Below are 22,633 nucleotides of genomic sequence, written 5' to 3' on the forward strand. Positions count from 1 at the left end.
CAATACGAATTTATAATCGAGTTTTATATTTTGTTGAATTAATTGTTGTTGGACTATTTGATGTTATATATTGAGGCTGTTATAACTGTGTTGATACGGTGACAATGATCTGATAATTATTGTTGAATTATTTAGATACATCACAAGCCTCAGGAGCAAAGAAATAGCCAGATTGTATATATACTCGATTATCAGGTACGTGTTGACATACGAGCATATGTTGTTATTGTTTAGTATTGATGAATACTATTGTGTTGAACGATGATAAATAACTGGATTTGGGTGATTTGGTATTATATTTGTTGTTTATTATTGTTGATGTTGTTGGTTATCATTGTTGGGAGACGTCTCGTTGATGTTGTTCGTTCAACGATATTGATGTCGCCGGTGTTGGGGTGCGACGTATCGTTGATGTTGTTATTCGTTCGACGATATTGATGTCGTCGGTGTTGGGGTGCGACGTATCGTCGATGTTGTTGTTCGTTCGACGATATTGTTGTCGCCGGTGTTGGGGTGCGACGTATCGTCGATGTTGTTGCATTGTGATGTTGTTGAGGTTGTTGTTGGCTGATTGTCCAGAAACGGCAAAGGGGGTATTTCTATTATGATTTCAGTTATATTTTATGTTGTTAATATAACTGTTATGTATTACGATGATGATTGTTGTATATGCTCACCCTTTGAGGGCTGTTTCTGTTGGGCAGGTTACGGGACTATGCGTGAGACATGATAGTGGTGAAGGACTAGGTGTGTCTAGTCAAACAGTCTTGTAGTTGATAGTAGATAGAGGCAGTATAGCTTATTGTCTTATTGGAGTTGTATGTGTGTATTTATTATACTGTTTTCTGCTACACTGACATAGATAGTGGGGTGATTGCACTATTTTGTCGTATATGCATTATATTATTACGTCGTCGAAAAGAAAAAAAATTATGCATATGACGTCACATGTTGCATGATTATGTGGCGAGGTTTGGAAGCCACAAAGGACTTATCATATTTAAATTTTATCAATATTTTATTTATTGAATTTTTATTGATTTATACCTTTATTTAGTGCAGTAGAATGTGATTGAATTTTCATTATTGAGTAGGTCTCTTGTGAGACGGTCTTACGAATCTTTATCTGTGAGACGGGTCAACCCCACCGATATTCACAATAAAAAGTAATAACCAAAAGTAATATTTTTTAATGGATAATCCAAATAAGATATCAGTCTCACAAAATACGACCCGTGAGACCGTCTCACACAAGTTTTTTCCTTCGTTACTTTATAATTTAAAAATAAAAGTCTTACTGAATCTCATGTCCCATTTAATTTGTAAAATATTACAATTAAATCAACAAGTTTAAAAACAAAATCTGTATAATTAATACATAATATTCATGTGATTATATTACATATATAATGTGTGTAAATATAATAATATTTTTGGGTATATAACTTGCACATTTTTATTGTTTGTCATGTTATCAGCTCATTAACTTAAGCTATTTTATCACATGTAACGTAACACTGGAAATGCTAACGTATTTCCGGTGAAATAGGACAAAAAACGAGGGGGAAAAAGTACAAGTTAGTGATCATAAAAAGTCCGAAAATAAAAAATATGTTAGTAAAAAATGTTATTTTCCCTTATTTATCATAATCAATATTGTTTAAAGCATATGTAATATCGTAATCCTTGAATTAATCTGTTGAAAGCAAAATAAAAATTGTTAAAATGGAATAGACTGTATGGAGAGGGAAGCAATAAATAACGGATTGCCATTGATGTTCACGAGCTTCTTCTAACCGTCAATTCACGCCACCAACAGAGCAAACCAGCTTCAAAAATGGCGCGATCCATGTATAACCAATCCCTTCTCTCATTTCTTCCTTTTACCATCGAAAATGCTTCGAATTCCAGGCTCATGCGCGTAGCCTAGTTCCTCTTCTTCTCCGATTTCAACTCCAAATCCATTTTGATTCATGTAAGTATCGATCATTCATCACTCCGATCTCAATTCCTCATGCATGCATGCATTTTTCACTTTTTTTGGTTGGATTAATTAATGATTTTGATTTTGTTGTTGTTGATGGATTGGTGTGTGTGGTGATCGATCAGACGAAGGGAGTGGAAGAGACAGGGAGTGGAGGAGAGGGAGGGTTTCTAATCGAGGCGGTACTGTTGCAGCTCGGCTAAGCTGAGCAGGCGGAAAAGATGGCGTCAGCGGCGGGGAATCACGATCCGTCGGCGCTGACTCGGCGGCCGTCGCGCAGCGCTGCGACCACGACGTTCTCCATGGAGGTGTTCGACAATGAGGTGGTTCCATCCTCGCTACAGTCGTCCATTGCCCCCATCCTCCGCGTCGCCACCGAAATCCAAAACGAACGCCCCCGTGTTGCTTACCTTTGTACGTTCCCATTCATTTCTTGCACTTCTGGCTTTCTTCTTCGATTATGATTTTATCTGTAAACTTTTGATCACGAAATAAAATTTTTTTTACAGAATTATTTTTTTTAAAAAAATAATGTAAAATAATAATATATTTTTTAAAACCATCAATAAATTTCTTAAGTTATAAATTGGCTCGTACAGTACAATCGTCAATCGATCAAATATTTATTATTTAAAAAAAGAATTAAATTTCATACGACGTCATTTGAAAAGGTATAATGCTTTACAATTTCTTAAAATATGTTTGACTTAATTGATACTATTTACCAATAATAACAATTAGAAACTTGGTTTTTTCAAATTTTTTGAAAGTAAATTATTACTTTCTTCCGATGCCATATTTTATCTAAATATTATAAAAAATGTAACTTTAAATCAAGAACTTTCTAAACCTTGTAAATTTTTTAGGATTTGTATTTATTTCTTATGTATTCATTTTTATAGAACGCTTACTAGTATTGATTCAAAATATCCAAATCGAAATTTCTTATCGTTTGGATAAATTTACAGGTCGATTTTATGCGTTCGAGAAGGCACACAGATTGGACCCAAATTCTAGTGGACGTGGTGTGCGACAATTTAAAACCAGTCTCCATCAAAGGCTAGAAAGGGTGCTGACACTAATTGACTTTCTTCAAACTACTGTTTACATCTTGATTGTTCGAACGAAATAATCTTTAAGAATTTAATTCTTCATCGTCAAAAAACTTTGGGTGATCCACTGTCAGAAAGTTTAATTTAATCCTTCGAACTAAATTTTCCAGTTGTGCGTGTCCCTGAATCAAGAATCAATAATTGGTACTGTGAATGGTTTTCTTGGATTTGAATGTATAATATGAGTGTTTGAGAAGTTTGATCAAACTGCTTTTTTTCTGGCATTTCCTGCAAGACAGGGTGACGAAACCGTGGAGTTATCTGATATATGTTCATGCTATTTATAATAGAAATTAACAGAACAGGCTGTTTACATTTTTCCTGATATTCAGGACAATGCATCAACTCTTGCATCTCGGGTCAAGAAGACCGATGCTCGGGAAATTGAGAGCTTTTACAAACAATTTTATGAGCACTATGTTGTGGCACTTAACAAGGGAGAGCAAGCTGATAGGTATCACATTCTTCTGTGGAGAGTTATGTTTGAAAATCTATTTGTTTCTAGGCTCGCTAATGTTTCATTTGGCTGTTGATTTGGTAGAGCTCAGCTTGGAAAAGCCTACCAGACAGCAGGGGTGCTCTTTGAAGTCCTTTGTGCAGTTAATAAGACAGAAAAAGTCGAGGAAGTTGCACCAGAGGTTGGTTTATAAAATTGATGATTAACAAATAGCAACACCTTCTTTATGATTTATGCATTTTACTAGAAATTGATTCTGTAAATTGAACAGATTATGGCTGCAGCTAATGATGTCCAGGCAAAGAAGGAGATTTATACTCCATATAACATTCTCCCCCTGGATTCTGCTGGTGCATCACAATCCATAATGCAGCTGGAAGAGGTGATTTGTTCTTAGAATCTGAGCACTGACATGCGTACTTAAAGACATATTTCTAAAGATATGTAGCGAGTCAAAATTTATTAAGACGAATATTCCACTCTTTAATGCTGGCAGGTTAAAGCTTCGGTGGCTGCCTTACATAATACTAATGGCTTAACTTGGCCATCCTCATTTGAGCAGCAAAAGCAAAAAAAAGGGGAGTTGGACCTCCTTGATTGGCTGCGAGCCATGTTTGGGTTTCAGGTATGTTTTGCTGATTGTTATGTCAAAGAATGAGATAGTCAAATCATACTTTCACATAACAATTTTCAAACACTGGATTCTATCTACAGAGGGACAATGTCAGGAACCAGAGGGAGCATTTGATTTTGTTGCTCGCAAATATTCATATAAGGCTAATCCCCAAGCCCGAACCACAAAACACAGTATGTCTTCCCATTTATTTCTTCTTGGATATATTGGAATCTAGGGTATTTATCTTATGTACTAGGCACATATCGTATATGATGCAGCTCAATACTAATAGGTTCACTCTGGACCTCTGTTGTCACAGAAAAACTAAATATCACATGTTTACCGCTGTTAATTAGCTCTCCTGAAGTATGTTTCTTTACTAGCCTTATATTTGTTTTCAACGCATATAAGCTGGATATAATAATGGGTTGTAACTTCCATAGTTTATTTTGTGGTTGAATGTAATCAAATTTAGGCTGCATATGTAACCTGTATCAAAATTTTCTCGTAGCTTGACAATCGAGCCGCTGATGCTCTCCTCAACAAACTCTTCAAGAACTACAAGACATGGTGTAAATACTTGGGGAGAAAGCACAGTTTAAGGTGAGATGATGGGGTTTGGGGGTATACTTTCAACATAACTGATAAAATTCAAGGATCGGCCTGATAGTTGATAATTAATATTTTCACCTTAATATCCATAGGCTCCCTCAAGGGCAGCAGGAAGTGCGACAGAGGAAGATACTTTACATGGGCCTTTATCTTCTTATCTGGGGTGAAGCTGCTAACCTGCGGTTCATGCCAGAGTGTCTATGCTACATTTTCCATAACGTTAGTGGTTTGTTTTTCCTTTTTATTTTCAGTGAATGTAAAATTGATTAGATGTTTATCAGAGGAATATCAAGTCCATCGAATGAAGGAATTATATGTACTTTATTTTATAGAAATAAATTTTTAATTCATGAATTCATGTTCAGATGGCATATGAACTGCATGGACTCTTAGCTGGAAACGTTAGCATTGTCACCGGAGAAAACATCAAGCCCTCTTATGGTGGGGACGACGAATCTTTTTTACGAAAAGTTATAACCCCCATTTATCGAGTGATTGAAAAGGTACCATATTGCACAGCCGAACGCTTAAATATAGCTTATTGTTTTTGCTTCATGGTGTTAATTGTGCAATAGGAATCCAAGAAAGCGAAAAATGGGAAAGCCCCCCACTCATCTTGGTGCAATTATGATGATCTGAATGAGTATTTCTGGTAAAAAGTTAAATAAAAGATAAATATTTTATGATACATATTATCTTCTTTATTTTTGCCTGTATGATGTGGTAAACTTTTGTAGGTCGTTGGATTGCTTTTCTTTGGGTTGGCCTATGCGTGATGATGGTGAATTTTTCAAATCAATACGAGAGGTACCACAGGTAAGATCAAGTTTATTTGGGTTGTTTACCTCATTGGAATGAATTTATTTCTTCTTGATTTCTTATCATTACATTATTTGTATCTCAGGGAAAACGTGCTCCTCGGAGAAAGCCAGGAAAATTGGGAAAATCTTTCTTTGCTGAAACCCGGTCATTTTGGCATATTTTTCGAAGTTTTGATCGTATGTGGACATTTCTCATTCTTGGTTTGCAGGTATCTCATGAAAATTGATATAATTGATTAATCCTTGTTTCCTTCACTACTTTAGGCGTTTATGCTAAAGTTCGAAATGGTTGAAATGCAGATCATGATTGTCATTGCATGGAGTAATGTCTCAGTGTTTGATATCTTCCAGAAAAACGTCTTATATAAAATGTCCAGTATTTTCATCACGGCAGCCTTTATTCGCTTCATCCAGAGTATGTATTTCTTATTCTTCTAGCTGGTATAATGACATCCAGGATTAAACTTTAAATATGGAATTATTTTTGGATTATGTTTACAATAAACTCTTTTATATTTGAATTTTGGTCTAGAAATTATTCCTTATTTAATTAAAAAGTTGATAAAATTGCTTTTAGGTATGTTGGACATCTTTCTGAACTTCCCGGGGTATCTTAGATGGAAGTTTACTCATGTCTCAAGGAACATTCTCAAGATTATTGTCAGCCTTGCGTGGTCAATAATCCTTCCCTTATGCTATATCCACCAAAACAATTCATTTTCATTTGGAAAGTTCAAGGATGTCCTCTCATTCCTTGATAAAATTAAGGGTGTGCCTCCTTTATACATCATGGCGGTGGCTGTATACCTGCTACCAAATTTATTGGCAGCAATGTTCTTTATTTTCCCAATGTTGCGTCGCTGGATCGAGAACTCTGATTGGCTTATTGTTAGATTTCTTCTATGGTGGTCTCAGGTGTATATTATGCCTCCTCTACTTTTGAGCTAACATAGTTTTTTGTCCGAGACTCCTGGTAAAAGCGTTCTTTGTCAAAATAACTTGATTTTTCCCTATCTGCTAATTGTCTTATATAGGAAACTAAACTTTGATATTCGATGATCAAGTGAGTACACCAAGTATTAGTTTCCACACTTAGTATTCATAAGATGGAAAATAGTGCAGTTAATTTGTTTTATCATCTAATTTTTTTTATGTATCAATATGAAGACATCTCAAGAAATGATCAGAAACATCAGATAACACGTAGGCTCATGAACAAAGGGAGCTCAATTCTATCTAGTACAAGCTTAGCTCTGATTTTTCATGAGAAACTTTTCCTCAAAAACCCCAGCCTTCCCTGTTTCAATAAACACATTTTTAGTTGTCTAGAGTGTTAGAATATGTACTTCTCTACATGTAAAAATGAGGCTTTGAAGCTTTCAGACTTTCATGCGAGTTACCATTGCTGGTCTAGCAATTGGGTAATGTTTAGAGAATATGTGGAGTTTCCGGAACTATTCTTTTAAAATAGTAGGAAAAAGAGCTGATAGTGGAAACGAGATTGATAAAGACAAATATTTGAACAGTTGATCTTTTTTTCTTTTTCTTTTCTCTTGAAAAACAATCATCTTTCTCCATGCACCTTACCGTCCTTGATCATATGCACTCTCCCTTATCTTGAACTTTGATCTTATAATTTATCATAAGAGCTTGCCTATCATTTTGCAGCCTAGAATCTATGTTGGGAGGGGAATGCATGAAAGTCAACTTACACTCATCAAGTATGTTTAAACCAACTTTTCTATTCCTTCGTTCTATTCCATCATTAATATTTACTGAAATTTCCCTTTGTTATCACCCTCAATAACAGATACACTTTATTCTGGGTGTTGCTTCTGTGTTCAAAGTTTGCCTTTAACTATTTTCTGATGGTACTTTCATATCCTCTTCCGTTGGTTTATAAACTAGTAGATGTTGTGGTGGTTTTTCCATAAATTCATTTTGTCATTTGATCCAGATTAAACCTTTGGTGAAGCCCACTAAAGATATAATGGACATTCACCGAGTTGAATATGCTTGGCACGAGTTTTTCCCAGATGGTACGTGTCCATTTCTACAAATTCTTTACAATTTCTTTGTTTGAACATGTGACAACATGTACTAAAATACAGCCAAGCACAACTATGGAGCTATTGTTGCCCTGTGGGTACCCGTCATCATGGTATGGTTTATTATTCCTTGCAATATTTCTCATTATTTGTTCCTATCCAATTTTGCTTCTATTATCTTCATTCAATTTTATACTTTTTGTATCAAAGTTTTACCTTTTTTCCATTATTTTCGTGCAGGTTTACTTCATGGACCTCCAAATTTGGTATGCTATATACTCCACCTTGTATGGAGGTTTCATTGGTGCTTTTGATCGTCTTGGAGAGGTAATTTCCATTAGTGAACTCACTTAGTTCATTGTTGTTTCATATCTCTATTTTTCTCTGGCCGTGGTGCCTTTGATCGTCTTGGAGAGGTTTCAATTTATTTAATTGATTCTCCTTTTATAACCATACCCACAGTAAAATATGAGTTCATAGACACAATGTTTTTCAGCTGCAAACTAGGCTGAGGAATAAACTTATGGAAAAGAAACAACTTTATTATTTGACAGTTGTCTGGAACAAGCCATGGTTAATTATGTCTTCGAAATTATAAAATATTTTTGTATTCTTATTTTGAGTTGTGTTGTCGTACTAGATGTCATTCAGTTACGGAGAGTTCTTGAGCACTTATGAAAGTCAAGCTCTTTTTTTCTTTTTGATTGTTGTGGGTGTATTAATTATTTGTTAACGGAAACCCTCCATGGAGGCGATGTTGATTTAATTTAATGATGTTGATAGTTTTATTATTTGTTCACACACACTCGCTATTTTGGGTCACTAAACTATCACCTTGTCTCCACAGATTCGAACTCTCAGCATGCTTCGGTCACGTTTCCAGTCCTTACCTGGTGCATTCAACACTTACTTGGTGCCTTCTGATAAAACTAGGAAAAGAGGGTTCTCTCTGTCTAAGCGCTTTAATGAGGTTTTATTCACCCCTTAGCAATAGATTAAATTTGTTGTAGCAGTGGTGAGTTTTCTCCCCAGTCTTTGACTGATGCATTTCCTGATTTATGTAGGTTACTGCAAGTAGAAGAAGTGAAGCTGCTAAATTTGCTCAACTGTGGAATGAAATCATATGTAGCTTCCGCGAAGAAGATCTCATAAGTGACAGGTAAATATCACATAAATAAGTTGATTATTTTCATCCAATCATGTTTCTATTTCACCAGTTCAACTTTTCTGTTATAATAGAGTGATGTGATATGTTTTTATTTACCTCCAGGGAGATGGATCTGCTATTAGTTCCTTATTCCTCAGATCCAAGCCTGAAATTGATTCAGTGGCCCCCTTTTTTACTTGCTAGCAAGGTACAGTCACAATTGCATTCTATATTTCTCTGAGCTGTCCTTTTACTGCCTGCATTTGCAGATTCCAATTGTGTTGGATATGGCAGCTCAATTTCGATCAAAAGATGCTGACCTTTGGAAGCGTATTTGTGCCGATGAGTATATGAAATGCTCTGTCATAGAATGCTATGAGTCATTTAAACTCATTCTTAATGCCTTGATTGTTGGAGAAACTGAGAAAAGGTTGTATTTAGTTTTTATTCATGGAGCTTATAGGCTACTATTTCATATTATTTTGTCCTCTAAAAAATTCTGGCAAGTCTATTTGCCTTTATTCCTGTCATGGTTAATAATATATGGTTTATTGGTCCTCTTGAGAATTTATGATCAATTCTTTCTATTTATATTCTTTGAAAGAGCCTTTCTTCCCCTTATTTCATGCACGATGTTATTTTAGCTAAAATATTTAGTGAGGTATCCACCTAATATTCTTACATATGTATATTCTCCAACAGATTCACTGTTTGAATACCAATTTATAGTAGAGCTTTTTACTTCTGGAATTAACTGACAAATTAGTTGTTTAATATATTGTTTGATTGTAGATCACTGTTGGCTTCATCAAAGTTTTAACTTCTGTGTCCCTGTAACAGAATAATTGGAGTCATTATAAAAGAAGTTGAAAGTAACATTTCAAAGAGCACATTCCTTGCAAATTTTAGAATGAAACCTTTACCGGATCTTTGTAAAAAGTTCGTTGAACTTGTTGAGATATTGGTAAGAAGTTCATGATATAGTATTTCATGCTTTGATGTCACGACTAAGTCTCTAAATTTCTATCTTTTGGCTTATTTGCAGAAGGATGTTGATCCATCCAAGAAAGATAGTGTTGTTTTGTTGCTTCAAGATATGTTAGAAGTAGTTACCCGTGACATGATGGTGAACGAGATCCGGTTGGTATAATTTGTAATCACTATTTAGAGAGAGGGAATTTTGATGTATCATTATCTGGTGATGCCTTGTTAAATTTATCATCTTTGTCGGATGTAGCGAATTGGCCGAACTTGTTCATAACAGCAAAGATACAGGAAAACAACTTTTTGCCAATATTGTGTTCCCTCCCCCAAATACAGCTCAATGGGAAGAGCAGGTACACATAAATTCAGTCTTACCAAGTTCTAGTTCTTATACATAATTGAGCACGGTCACATGTGTTTCTTTAATAGATTCGACGTCTCTATCTTCTCCTAACTGTAAAAGAATCTGCAATGGATGTGCCAACAAACCTTGAAGCACGCCGGAGGATAGCATTTTTCTCAAATTCACTTTTTATGAACATGCCACGTGCGCCTCGAGTTCGCAAAATGCTGTCATTCAGGTCCAATTTAATAGCCATGGTGTATGCATGCACAGACAGTTTGTTCATGACCTATTCTTTTTATTCTTTTTTTTTGGGGGGAGGGGGGTGGGTATGCATACAATTGTCAATTACTGATGCTGAGCACCAGCTATAACTTCTCAAGTTATGTTATTTTTCTAGTATGATTGTCTTTTCTTTTGAAAAACACAACTAATCCACTGTCAAGTGAGCAAATAAAGGTTTGGTGTTATGAAAAGTATCGACTGTTAGTTAATAATATCAATGCGTGGTTGATCTCAGCTCTCAACCATGTCATTATATCATTGTCGTCGTCTTAAAGGGAGTTTGGACTTCTATTTGCGAGACAATATTTCGTCAAGAAATATTGGGTTGTCAATTACAGATGCTGAGCACCAGCTATAACTTCTCAAGTTATGTTATTTTTCTAGTATGATTGTCTTTTCTTTTGAAAAACACAATTAATCCACTGTGAGGTGAGCAAATAAAGGTTTGGTGTTATGAAAAGTATTGACCGTTAGTTAATAATATCAATGCCTGGTTGATCTCAGCTCTCAACCATGTCATTATATCATTGTCGTCGTCTTAAAGGGAGTTTGGAGTTCTATTTGCGAGACTATATTTCGTCAAGAAATATTGGGTATTATATTTTTGCTGTTTAGATTGATGAAGGAACGTATTTGAGTCTCTTTATAGTTTGTTAGGCTTCGATGAATCTTCTGTTGATTCAATGAAATGTCTTCTGCTGGAAGTTGTTAACCTTTTCAATTTACATGGCAGTGTTATGACTCCATACTACAGTGAGGAGACTGTCTATTCCAAGAGTGACCTTGATATGGAGAATGAAGATGGTGTGTCGATCATATATTACCTTCAAAAAATTTATCCAGGTTTGCAATTTTCTAGGTCCAACTCTGACACAAATTATCTCTTGGCAATGTTATTCGGTCTGGTGTTTTTCAGTTTTTTATCATCAATTTTAAATCATATTAACTCTTCATTTAGATGAATGGAATAATTTCATGGAGCGTATAAATTGCAAAGGATATGAAATTTGGGAAAATGAAGAAAATGTCCTTCAATTACGCCATTGGGCTTCTTTGAGAGGACAGACCCTATGCCGAACAAGTTAGTGTCCCTCCCCTCACTGGTCTTCTTTTTTGCTTTAAGCTTTAGTATGACAATAATTATTTTTACGCAGTCAGAGGAATGATGTATTATAGAAGGGCCTTGAAACTTCAGGCATTTCTTGACATGGCAACAGAAGATGGTAAGATGAAGTTCTTATCAAATTTGCAAGGGGGTAACACTGTCAAATTTTAAGTTTATATAAACCTGAAAATTGAAAAAAATTATTCTTCTTATTTGTCGGACTCTGAGTACTTAAAGTAACTACTACTTATTTATACTTTTCAAGGAACAAATAGCATGAGCAAGATTCAGTTCTTTGTTTATTTTGTTTCTTTTTTGAATTTTCTTTGATAATAAGTATCTTCAATTCATTTTTAACTATAGCAGTGATATGGTGTTTCAAGACAGTTTCTAACCGTTCTTTCCTAAAATCAACAGAGATACTTGAAGGCTATAAAACTATCACAGAACCATCAGAGGAAGATAAGAAGAGTCAAAGATCTGTCTACACTCAATTAGAGGCTGTTGCTGACATGAAATTTACTTATGTTGCCACTTGCCAGAACTATGGAAACCAGAAGCGAAGTGGAGATCGTCGTGCCACTGATATTTTAAATCTCATGGTTAAGTAAGTGGTTGAAAGGAAAAATTCTTTATTAAAAAATTTCATTATACTTAGGCCGAACTCATTTGATTGCAAACTTGTCCTCTATTATTGCAGTAATCCATCTCTGCGTGTAGCATATATAGATGAAGTTGAAGAAAGAGAAGGTGGAAATAACCAAAAGGTTTACTATTCTGTATTGGTAAAAGCTGTTGAGAATCTTGATCAGGTGAGATTGTTTTCTGCTCCAAATTTAACCCCATCGATTTAGTTTGGACTTTAGAGCTGATTCAGTCTAAGTTATTTCCTTCTGTAGGAAATCTATCGAATAAAGTTGCCTGGGTCGGCAAAGATAGGAGAAGGGAAGCCTGAAAATCAAAATCATGCTATCATTTTCACTCGTGGAGAAGCTCTTCAGACCATTGATATGAACCAGGTAAACTTGAAAGTCTGAATTGATTAATTTACCAACAGGTCTTCCCATTCTAAAACTGTTTATTGTCTTCGTTTTTAGGACAATTATTTGGAAGAAGCCTTCAAGATGCGCAATTTGCTTGAGGAATTTAATGAGGATCATGGAGTGCGACCGCCAACCATCCTGGGTGTTCGCGAGCATATTTTCACTGGAAGGTTGGATATTAATTAAAGTTCCTATCAGTTTTGGTTCTGTTTCAGGTTTTGCCCTCTCAGATCCTTCACATATTTATTTTCAGTGTGTCATCTCTGGCTTGGTTTATGTCGAATCAAGAAACAAGCTTCGTCACCATTGGTCAGAGAGTTCTTGCAAGACCTTTGAAGTATGCGATATTCTTTTTACACCCTTCGGAAAATGCTAAAATTTTTTGTCTATGATTCTGTGGATAGGCTGAGAAATTATGTACCTTGTGTCATTTCAATGGGGGCATCACTCATTGTCTTCAATTCAGTAGTGCAAATATCTTACGACTGCTGCTGCTTTTAGAATTCACTATGTAAATTTATTGGCACAATCTGATACTAACAACTTGCATCGTAAATAAAGGAAAAGGTGTGAGTTCCTTCTGTAATCCGAGAAAAAAATTATTGCCCCCTTCCCACTAATGCTTCTGTCAACTTATGTGATAACACATCACTTATATTAGATACCTTTTGCTTCCATAACATCAATTCTTGCTCCTGTTACTTCATTTCAAATACAACCATGTATCATATTTTTTTAGTGTTCTTCTTGGGGGTTGGCTTTATATGATACCCTTTTCTCTAATTGGTTTTTTGTAGGGTACGATTCCATTACGGACATCCAGATGTTTTTGACAGAATTTTTCACCTTACTCGTGGGGGGATCAGCAAGGCTTCCAAGGGCATTAATCTTAGTGAGGATATATTTGCTGGTGAGTTTTTAAAACCACAATCATACTTGTTCATTTCCATGCAATCTGAAATTTTTCTCTTTGAAGGTTTTAATTCAACTTTAAGACGCGGAAATGTTACTCATCATGAATATATCCAAGTCGGCAAGGGGAGAGATGTTGGCCTAAACCAAATATCACTTTTTGAAGCCAAGGTTGCTTGTGGTAATGGGGAGCAGACACTCAGCCGTGATCTCTACAGATTGGGCCATCGTTTTGATTTCTTCCGTATGTTGTCATGTTACTATACTACCACTGGGTTTTATGTGAGCTCAATGGTAATAGTTTTCTCTTTCAGATCTCTTACATAAATATTTTTGGAAAAGTGACTTATGAAAAGCAAATTCAATTTCTTTAAATCTCTCATTGGGAGTAAACATCTGTTGAATTGTTAGAGAAGGGCTCAACTTGGAAATTTAATCTTCTTTGTTCTTTTTTATATTGGTTAATTCATGGATTTTATTCTGACAAATCCAAAAGGCATTTTGAATTTGTTATGATTCATTGTTTATTAAGATTTTTGTCAGCTTAAATATTGATTGATTTACACTAATATTGTTCATCGCTAACAGTGTACTAGCGCAGCAGATGACGATGGTTGAATCTTCAATTGATAAATGCTTTGTGAAAATCTTCCTCTGTGACTTCTGATACAGCTAGAAAGAACAATTTATGTGAATACATGTTAGGTTACTGCATGACATTTTGATGTTCATAGTACAATCTCAATAGTTGAGAACATGTTCTGTTAATATCCATCCTAGAATAATTTGTAGTAAAACTTATAGTGTTTTTTTATGCCATGCAGCTGGTGGTCCTTACAGTGTATGCGTACTTGTATGGCAAGCTCTATCTTTCACTGAGTGGACTCGAGAAGACCTTAGTCAGATTTGCAAGATCCAAGGGAGATGGTGCTCTGAAGGCTGTCATTGCATCACAATCTGTTGTGCAACTTGGTATACTGATGACACTGCCAATGCTCATGGAAATTGGACTTGAGAGAGGTTTCAGAACTGCGGCTGGAGACATAATAATCATGCAGCTCCAGCTGGCATCTGTTTTCTTTACTTTCTCTCTTGGGACAAAGCTTCATTACTTTGGGCGAACGCTATTGCATGGTGGAGCTAAGTACAGAGCCACAGGGCGTGGTTTTGTCGTGAGACACGAGAAGTTTGCTGAGAACTACCGAATGTACTCGCGAAGCCATTTTACTAAAGCGCTGGAACTGTTGATTTTGCTCGTATCTTATCAAGCTTATGGCTCAGCAGCTCCTGACTCAAAATTTTACTTAGTCCTCACCTTCTCCATGTGGTTTCTCGTTGGTTCTTGGTTGTTTGCTCCTTTTCTTTTCAATCCCTCCGGATTTGAATGGCAGAAGATAGTGGATGATTTTGACGATTGGACCAAGTGGATGAGCAACCGAGGTGGTATTGGTGTTCCCGCAAACAAGAGTTGGGAATCCTGGTGGGAAGAGGAACAAGAACATCTCCAATGCACGGGTCTGTCGGGACGGTTCTGGGAAATCATCCTCACTCTTCGCTTTTTCTTATACCAATATGGCATCGTTTATCAGTTGAATGTCACCCAACATAACAAAAGTTTTATGGTGAGCATTTGAACTAAATATATACATATGGTTGACTTTAATAATTTTAAAATCATTTTTAACTATCATATCCACAAAAATACTTGCATTTACATTTGTCTTCTAACTTCATGTCATGGTTGCAGGTTTATGGTTTATCTTGGCTAGTCATTGTTGCTGCTATGCTCATCTTAAAGGTCAGTGACGAAACAGACAATCTATCTTTCTATCCGTCTTTTCTTTCAGCTTAGTACTAATGTGACGGTAAATGTTTTTCTTGTTCAGATAGTGTCGTTGGGGAGGAAGAAATTCAGCGCAGATTTCCAGCTTATGTTCAGACTACTAAAGCTATTTCTATTCTTCGGTTTAGTTGCCACACTTGTGATAATGATAAAATTCCTTGAGCTCACACTTGGAGATATATTTGCCAGTTTCGTAGCCTTTTTGCCAACAGGCTGGGCTCTTCTGCAGTTATCGCAAGCTTGCAGGCCTTTAGTGAAGGGATTAGGAATGTGGGTTTCTGTTAAAGCTCTAGCAAGAGGGTATGAATATCTAATGGGATTGGTAATATTCACTCCGGTGGCTGTCTTGGCTTGGTTCCCCTTTGTGTCCGAATTCCAAACGAGGCTGCTTTTCAACCAGGCCTTCAGCAGGGGGCTACAGATTCAACGTATTCTGGCTGGTGGAAAGAAGCATAAATGATAGTCTCAAATGTATCTTCATTGATTAAGTTTAGGTAAAAGTTCAAACCATGTCATTACTTTACTGTAACAGTCATTCTTGAGGTGGTGTATGACGTAACATTTAGTCTTAACAAGAAAAGTGAATATTGAAAATGTTGTCATGAAGATACTTGCCTGCCCTCTAGTGTTCACTGGGCACATTGTATAATTTCACCATGTCAATGGATTCGACACTTAGCTTCTGTCAAATTGTTACTATCACTAGGAATATTGCTTTGTCTCATAATTCTGAAAGAGATTCGCATGAGAGAACGTCCAAGGGAATGTTATGCTAATAAAAAATTGCATTTGAGAATCGGGCAAATTGAAGCAAAGGCTTTTCTTGAGGTAAGGAGATGCATTATTCATTACCAACAGTACTTGTCTCCTATAAGACTTAATGCATTTATGCTCACGTCTATGTTCAGGTTGGTAAGTACACAAACTTTTAAATGTAAAACAAGAATGATTATCTATTTATAGTAGCTGAGCATATACTACACTACTACAACTTTGCAACAAAAAAACTTATTTTTTTAATATTTTAAAATGTAAACTAAAAACGAATTCGAAGCTTCTTCAGAAGAAAGCCTCTAAAAATAAAGGGAAGAGACGAAAATTTGAAGTTGAAAGGAGATGAAGAATTATGGCAACTGAGATTTGCCTTTGCGCTTAACTTCAAGCAGAAAACTAGATCACAAGAATCGGATCGTTTATTGTAAAATAGAACAAGAATCCTTTCCAATCATGATTCATGATCCAATGTTTCAACACAAAATCTAAGAGTTGGCAAATAACTGAAATAAAGTTGCAAATTACCATGTTTTACTTGCTACTCACCCCATGATAAAACAAACATAAAATCAGTACAACAGATCAATCCGGGGATTCTCAACCCACAACCACCTCGTCTGAATATCTGTCCAACAACAATCTAATCATGCGTCGACTTGAATGTCATATGTAAAGAACAGACTCAACGAGGGCGTGACTGCAGTCGACAGTCAGCAAGCTGGATGGACTCCACCATTGTGGCAAAAGGACACATGAAATATTTTCTTATGTATTCCTGGAATCGTTAAGACAAAATAAACGTAAGAGCAGATTGGTGATTTGGAAAGTACCACAAAAAAGCCTAGCAGAAGCACTCACCGAATAAAAAGGAGAGCCAACCTCGCCAGATATGAATGACTCCACATATTTCACATAAAACAAGAGGCAAGAAAATTCGATTTTCTATAATTTTCTTTTGTATGTTTTTTTCCATTTCTTGATGATCACAAAATGAGATTAATACAATGACTAAACTACAGAGATTAAGAAAAATGATCATCCCATGCATTTTGCAAATAGAATCCCGAATCTTAGCATGTTCTTAGAAAATATTTGCAAGATGCAATTTATTCCTTCCACATCGTCCAAGTTCCAAGCATTTAAATGAACACAGAAGTCAAAACCTTTCCAAACTTCCGAGGGTCAACACCATGATTAGATATCATCACTTCTACCACTTCCCAAATCTTGAGTGAAATCTCCCACATTCTCTGGTTGTCCGTAAGTGGAGTTGAAACCTATTGAAGTATACCTCCCATAAAACTGATCATTCACCTGCAATTCCAAGTTTAAACAATAAATGCTACAGAAAAACATGAGAAGATCAATAAAATCCATATATAATACTTGAAATTTGAAAATTAAAAATATTATAGGACTCACCATTTGATTTCCATCCGAACTTAAATATTCCACATTAGCTCCTTCTGGTAGCACAGGGAGCTGACTTACAGAAGAATCATAATGAGCCATACCCGCAAAAGTGCCCTCAGGCATATTTTCATGGGCAAAGGATCCAAATATGTCTGGACAAATCAACTGTTCGGACACATTAGGATCACCGGAGCAGTTCAATGGGACCATAAAATCATCAAGTTCTATATAGAATAAATCATTTAGCGGAGGCATGCTATTCAGAGCGTAGCTATCCATCCCCGCCACCGGACCAAAATTGCCTTCATTGATTCGAGCCCAACAATCCAATTCACCGAGACTGTTATACATCTCATTCCCATCAGAGTTCCGTAAATCTATATATTTTCCATTGCCAATAAGATCATCCTGACAATCCCAAATCAAGAGAGAATAAGCTCGAGTTAAAACATGGCAAGGAAAATTGTAAGACAGTAACACAACTTATCGAAGTATGTGTCAACCAATCCCAAAAACCTAGTCAGATTTAATAAAAAAATATATAATAGATAACAATAAATAAATCAATTGGATTGCAAAAGGAATATGCGTTTCTACACATAATTTCTCAAATGCTCAGAGTTCCTAGACATAGACCAAATAATAAGATGCAAGCAAAAATTCCGAACTAAGTTGCCTCATCTTAACATTCCCTCAACAAGTGGTAAATGTGATAAAGAGGAGATGACAAAAAACATAAATCTGCAGTGAAGAGGAATAAAAAAGCCTCATATCTTAAATACAAGGAGAGCATTAAAGTAAGATACAGAAAAACAATGGAAAGCCCTCATTCACATTTGTCATTGTTAAAAATTGGCAAGCTTATACATGACCTCTTACTGGAATTGGTTGTTAAGATAATCATACTACTGCATTAGAAAACAACAAGACCTCTGAATAATTTTAGCAATCATTACGAAAGACTAACCAAATCATATCCCAAATCTAATTTTCTTCACCAGCATTTCCTTATCAATAATATACAATGGACCAATTTTGAACAGGAGAGAATAAACTCTCTGACACTTGAAGCACTTCAGACTCAACAAGTTGGAATGTTGGTGGTAGGCAGAGGAAAAGAAAAAAAAAGCAAATAAAAGTAGTTAAGAATATCCAAATGATTTCAACATTGGGCTTGTTTCATGATTTCATCCAAATTAAAGGTATAATCAGGGTAGACAAAACAGAATTGACTATTAAGGACACCTACCCTGTGATTTCCATTCTCATTGAAAGTCAATGAATGGTCATCTGTAAATGGCGCCAATAAACGAGAAATTTCATCCATGGAGTCATCAACAGGCACCCCATTATTTGACGGACCAGATGAGAACGATGGACCTGCCTCGGTAGATGTCAACCTAGTTGTACTTCCAAGATGAACCATTCCAGTTATGGCAGAACTACTCTGCACATCAGGTAAAACTGATGCAGTACCCAAATCATTGGCTGATGGAAAGGTCATCACATGATTTTGAGCACCGTCAATATCATCATCAGCCCAATCATCCTCGTTAAATGGTGCTCCATATTGCGCACCATTTTTAGGCCCTAGACCACTCTTCTTGAAGACTTTACATAAGACATACAGGTCCTGCCAAAAATAATCGAGAACATAAATACGATATAGAACATTCGCGGTCACTCAAAAAAAGATAAGCATTAAAAGTATTAAGCACCAACATCATCTTAAAGAATTGCTTATTACCAAAGCAACCAAAGAACAAGGTTGAATAAGTGTACAATCTGTATGAGTTCATACCATATGGACAATTAAGCCAATATTATATCTCCGTCTTATAATCAAAGGTATATAAATGAAGGGCAACTTGATCTCAAATAAATTTGACCTACTATTTCAAATGATAACAGCATAGCTCAAATATCTCATGAAAGTTCAAAACATAATACAAATGAGAAAAAAGATCTTATCCGTGGACATACCTGAACAACTGCAGAAGCCAATTGGTCATCTAGAATTCTGTATTCATGTATCACCCAGTCTGTTCTCTCCCCTTGAGGTGCATGTCCTATGTGGAAAACCAAGGTTTTCACCATTCCAACGGTTCTGCCGTTATAATGGACAGGCCTGTCTTTTCCGGTGGTTTTCCAGAATCCATTTTCAGTGGCACGCTTCACTCGAACTCCACTTGCATACTTCTTTTCCCTTGGGCAAAAGAAGAACCACTCCAAATCCTTACTTTTCAAGCAAGATTTATCTAAAATTAAACAAAGACTGGTTAATGCCCTTGCAATAAGTGAAGAGGTAACAACTGGAAAGAGTAAATAAAATTCAAAAATTCCTCTTAAGAGAATGCCCCGTGGTTCCAACAAGGGGCATCAACGAACGAAAAATTTTTTGAATCATATCCAAGTTTACCGAATTCAAGCCAAACTCGAACATGCTCAAACTTTTTTATAGCCGAACTCGAGCCCAAATTATTTAGATCAATAGTTCGCAAGTTGATCGCGCACTTTAGTATTTTATTGATATAATATAATTATATATTAATAAAAAAAATTTGATGCATTCGAGTACTTATTTTCGAGCAATAATTCAAATAGTTCACGAACATATTTGAATCTTTCGAGCATAACTCGAACTTGAGCTTTAATTCGAACTGAATTCAAGCCAAAAGTTTTAAAATTCTCGAATTTCGAATCGAACTCAAACTCGAATAGAAGTATAGAACTAATTCGAGACTTCAAATTTTCATCATATTCGGCTCGATTACGTTCGTTTACACTCCCTAGTTACAACAGATCAGTTAGCTCATACTTAACAAAGAACTAAATGCCGCAAATAAATAAATGTAGAAAAAACCATGCATAAATACCAACCAGGGAGATCCCATGGAGAGAATTTGTAGATGTTGACCTCTGCGATAGCTTCAACATGAAGCCTCTTTCCCATTACCTTTCTCTTCAGAAAATACATAACCAGCTCCACATCAGTAGGATGAAACCGAAATCCTGGAAGGAGGGACGTCTTCGCCATCAAAGAATGACAATAGAACACCCCAAAGTTCAAGTATTGAAAGGCCCACCAACAATGTTTGTGAACACTAATACTCCAGCCGACCACACTGTACTTCAAAAGCAACAGCCAACAGATTCAAAAATAAAGAAGAAAATTGATGGCAACGAGTATATACACCACCTCCCACTCAATGCTACAAGCGACTGTTGTCAAGTCCAATGCCGAAATAAAACCTTTCGAGAGCACCAAAGCCTCCCCCGGTTCATCAAACAGAAAGTAAACCAGACAAGCCAATGATACTTCTTGCTAGAACCAAAAGACATCTGGTGGGCAATACAGAACCTAGCATGTTGACCATATAAAGTTATTGTATCAAGACCATTCCGGACTGCAAATCACGGCTTTAGAGAGAAAACATAACACATAACAAAAAATGAAGTAATAATCCGCCTGAGATCCCAAAGAATCTTTCGTAGCCCTTTCCGCAGATCAGACCGAAATACAGACAGAATGGCAATCTGTAACACACTTGTAATATCAATGTAACATAAAAAAACCAAAGAAAAAGGTAGGTTTGCTGCAGACCAAAACAGATTGAACAACCCAATACAGTTACGACCCTAAACCAAAAGCACACAAAAATCGATTTTCTTGGATTTCGAGCAATATTAAACACAAACTACTCGAATAAACCGAAAATCAAAACCAACCCTATAATCAAGAACCAACAAAACCCCCCCGCTAGCCCTATAATCGACCCAAGGAAAGATCTAAAACAGAAAGAAGAAATTAATCCATTTTCATATATTAAACAGCACCAAACAACGCCAGACTAGTCAAGAAACCGGAAAATGAAAGCAACCCAGGAATCAAAAACAAGAAAAATAAACTAAATAAACATTCCCAGCTCATCCGACAACCAATCCAATAAAAAAAACACACCCACAAAACCAATTCATCGCAAACCTTTAAAACCCCCCCCCCCCCCCCCCCCCCCCCCCCCCAACACACCTTATAGGAAAGGCACCGACGAGCAGACCTGGAGGAGAGAAGCGACTAAGAGAGAAAGAGATGAATTCTCGAAAATGAAAATGGAGGCGCAAATGTCGAAGGGAGTAGAGGCTTTATAGAAAGAACTGTGTTGTGGGAGAGTGTTGAAGGAAGCTTGTTTGGAAAGTAAGACACGCTTCCCATTGGTTCATTGACGCGTTTTCATCTTATTTACAATTACAACCTTAATTTAAGGTTTCTCTTTTTTTCTATAAATTTTTTTCCATTATCTAAAATCATTTATTTTAAATATTTAAAAATATTTATTAAATTTTATTTTTAAAAGAAAATCTTCGTTTTAAATTTGTTTTAGTTCCATTATATAAAATAAATAAATAATTACCTAGTTTCTATACTACTCCATAAATGATTACATTCATTGAAGTAAACCATGTCATGCAATAGATCAAGCAAGAAATCCTAGAAAAGTGAATAAATGGAAAATCCATCAAACATCCAAAACAAATCAAAATCCATCCAAAAACAGTTTTTACCAATGACAAAAACTTGTGTGAGACGGTTTCACGGGTCGTATTTTGTGAGACGAATATCTTATTTTATTATGCTAAGAGTACTACTTTTTATTGTTAATATAAGTAGGGTTGACCTATTTCACAGATAATGATACGTGAAACCGTCTCACAAGAGACATACTCTATAAAAATTTATAAGATGAATTGGTCGTTGAGTTCTTAGGACATCTCCAACCCCGTGAACCCCTTTTTTGGCGCAGATCTCCTATTTTTTTACTTTTTAAATTTTTTGTGTTTTTTTATTATAAATAATTTAATACAAATACAAAAAATTAATATAACAATACAATTCATAATTAAAAATATATTAAATAAAAGAAATAATTAATATATGTAAAATAAAATGAATATTTCGATAATATTCTTTTGATGTAATATTTGAAATAAATGTGTTGGAGATTGATGTTGTATTTGGTGCAAAAAACACACTATTTTACTATAAAATTTGTACCAAAATAGATTTTGTACTTGGAGATGATCTTAAAATCACATTATTTCATCAAGATATATACATCAAATCGTTTTATCTAAA

The 22,633-nt window shown here is 35.7% G+C and overlaps 2 protein-coding genes across 4 annotated transcripts; one reads left to right on the top strand and one right to left on the bottom strand.

Annotated features, from left to right (window-relative positions):
* Positions 1-1,819: 1,819 nt before the first annotated feature.
* On the top strand, positions 1,820-16,862 carry LOC142530352 (callose synthase 5-like). Of its 2 annotated transcripts, XM_075636154.1 has the most exons (42): positions 1,820-1,975; positions 2,110-2,398; positions 2,953-3,053; positions 3,429-3,550; positions 3,638-3,734; positions 3,825-3,935; positions 4,050-4,178; positions 4,268-4,360; positions 4,681-4,772; positions 4,874-5,000; positions 5,147-5,284; positions 5,357-5,433; positions 5,519-5,597; positions 5,686-5,811; positions 5,903-6,017; positions 6,180-6,517; positions 7,271-7,323; positions 7,413-7,473; positions 7,560-7,641; positions 7,714-7,763; positions 7,891-7,977; positions 8,498-8,620; positions 8,715-8,809; positions 8,921-9,005; positions 9,067-9,227; positions 9,638-9,761; positions 9,843-9,937; positions 10,035-10,134; positions 10,211-10,362; positions 11,143-11,252; positions 11,368-11,490; positions 11,564-11,632; positions 11,932-12,121; positions 12,215-12,326; positions 12,414-12,533; positions 12,612-12,727; positions 12,811-12,894; positions 13,355-13,467; positions 13,534-13,763; positions 14,294-15,091; positions 15,217-15,267; positions 15,356-16,862. In XM_075636154.1, the coding sequence occupies exons 2-42, from the start codon at positions 2,206-2,208 to the stop codon at positions 15,770-15,772; spliced, it is 5,739 nt and encodes a 1,912-aa protein (XP_075492269.1). In that variant the 5' UTR covers positions 1,820-1,975; positions 2,110-2,205; the 3' UTR covers positions 15,773-16,862. The 2 variants fall into 2 exon arrangements, with proteins under 2 accessions (XP_075492269.1, XP_075492270.1); XM_075636155.1 differs by lacking the exons at positions 1,820-1,975; positions 2,110-2,398; positions 2,953-3,053 and adding an exon at positions 3,097-3,240.
* On the bottom strand, positions 16,488-21,691 carry LOC142530354 (NAC domain-containing protein 82-like). 2 transcript variants are annotated; one of them, XM_075636158.1, is made up of 7 exons: positions 21,558-21,691; positions 20,380-20,860; positions 19,483-19,757; positions 18,749-19,132; positions 17,509-17,907; positions 16,945-17,400; positions 16,488-16,861 (listed from the first exon to the last, which is right to left on the bottom strand). In XM_075636158.1, exons 2-6 carry the CDS (start codon positions 20,534-20,536, stop codon positions 17,281-17,283), a joined length of 1,335 nt encoding a protein of 444 aa, XP_075492273.1. In that variant the 5' UTR covers positions 20,537-20,860; positions 21,558-21,691; the 3' UTR covers positions 16,488-16,861; positions 16,945-17,280. The 2 variants fall into 2 exon arrangements, with proteins under 2 accessions (XP_075492273.1, XP_075492272.1); XM_075636157.1 differs by having other exon boundaries at positions 21,530-21,676.
* Positions 21,692-22,633: the final 942 nt, after the last annotated feature.

Source organism: Primulina tabacum, chromosome 17 (assembly GCF_025594145.1).
Source record: "Primulina tabacum isolate GXHZ01 chromosome 17, ASM2559414v2, whole genome shotgun sequence".
Classification (NCBI taxonomy): Eukaryota; Viridiplantae; Streptophyta; class Magnoliopsida; order Lamiales; family Gesneriaceae; genus Primulina; species Primulina tabacum.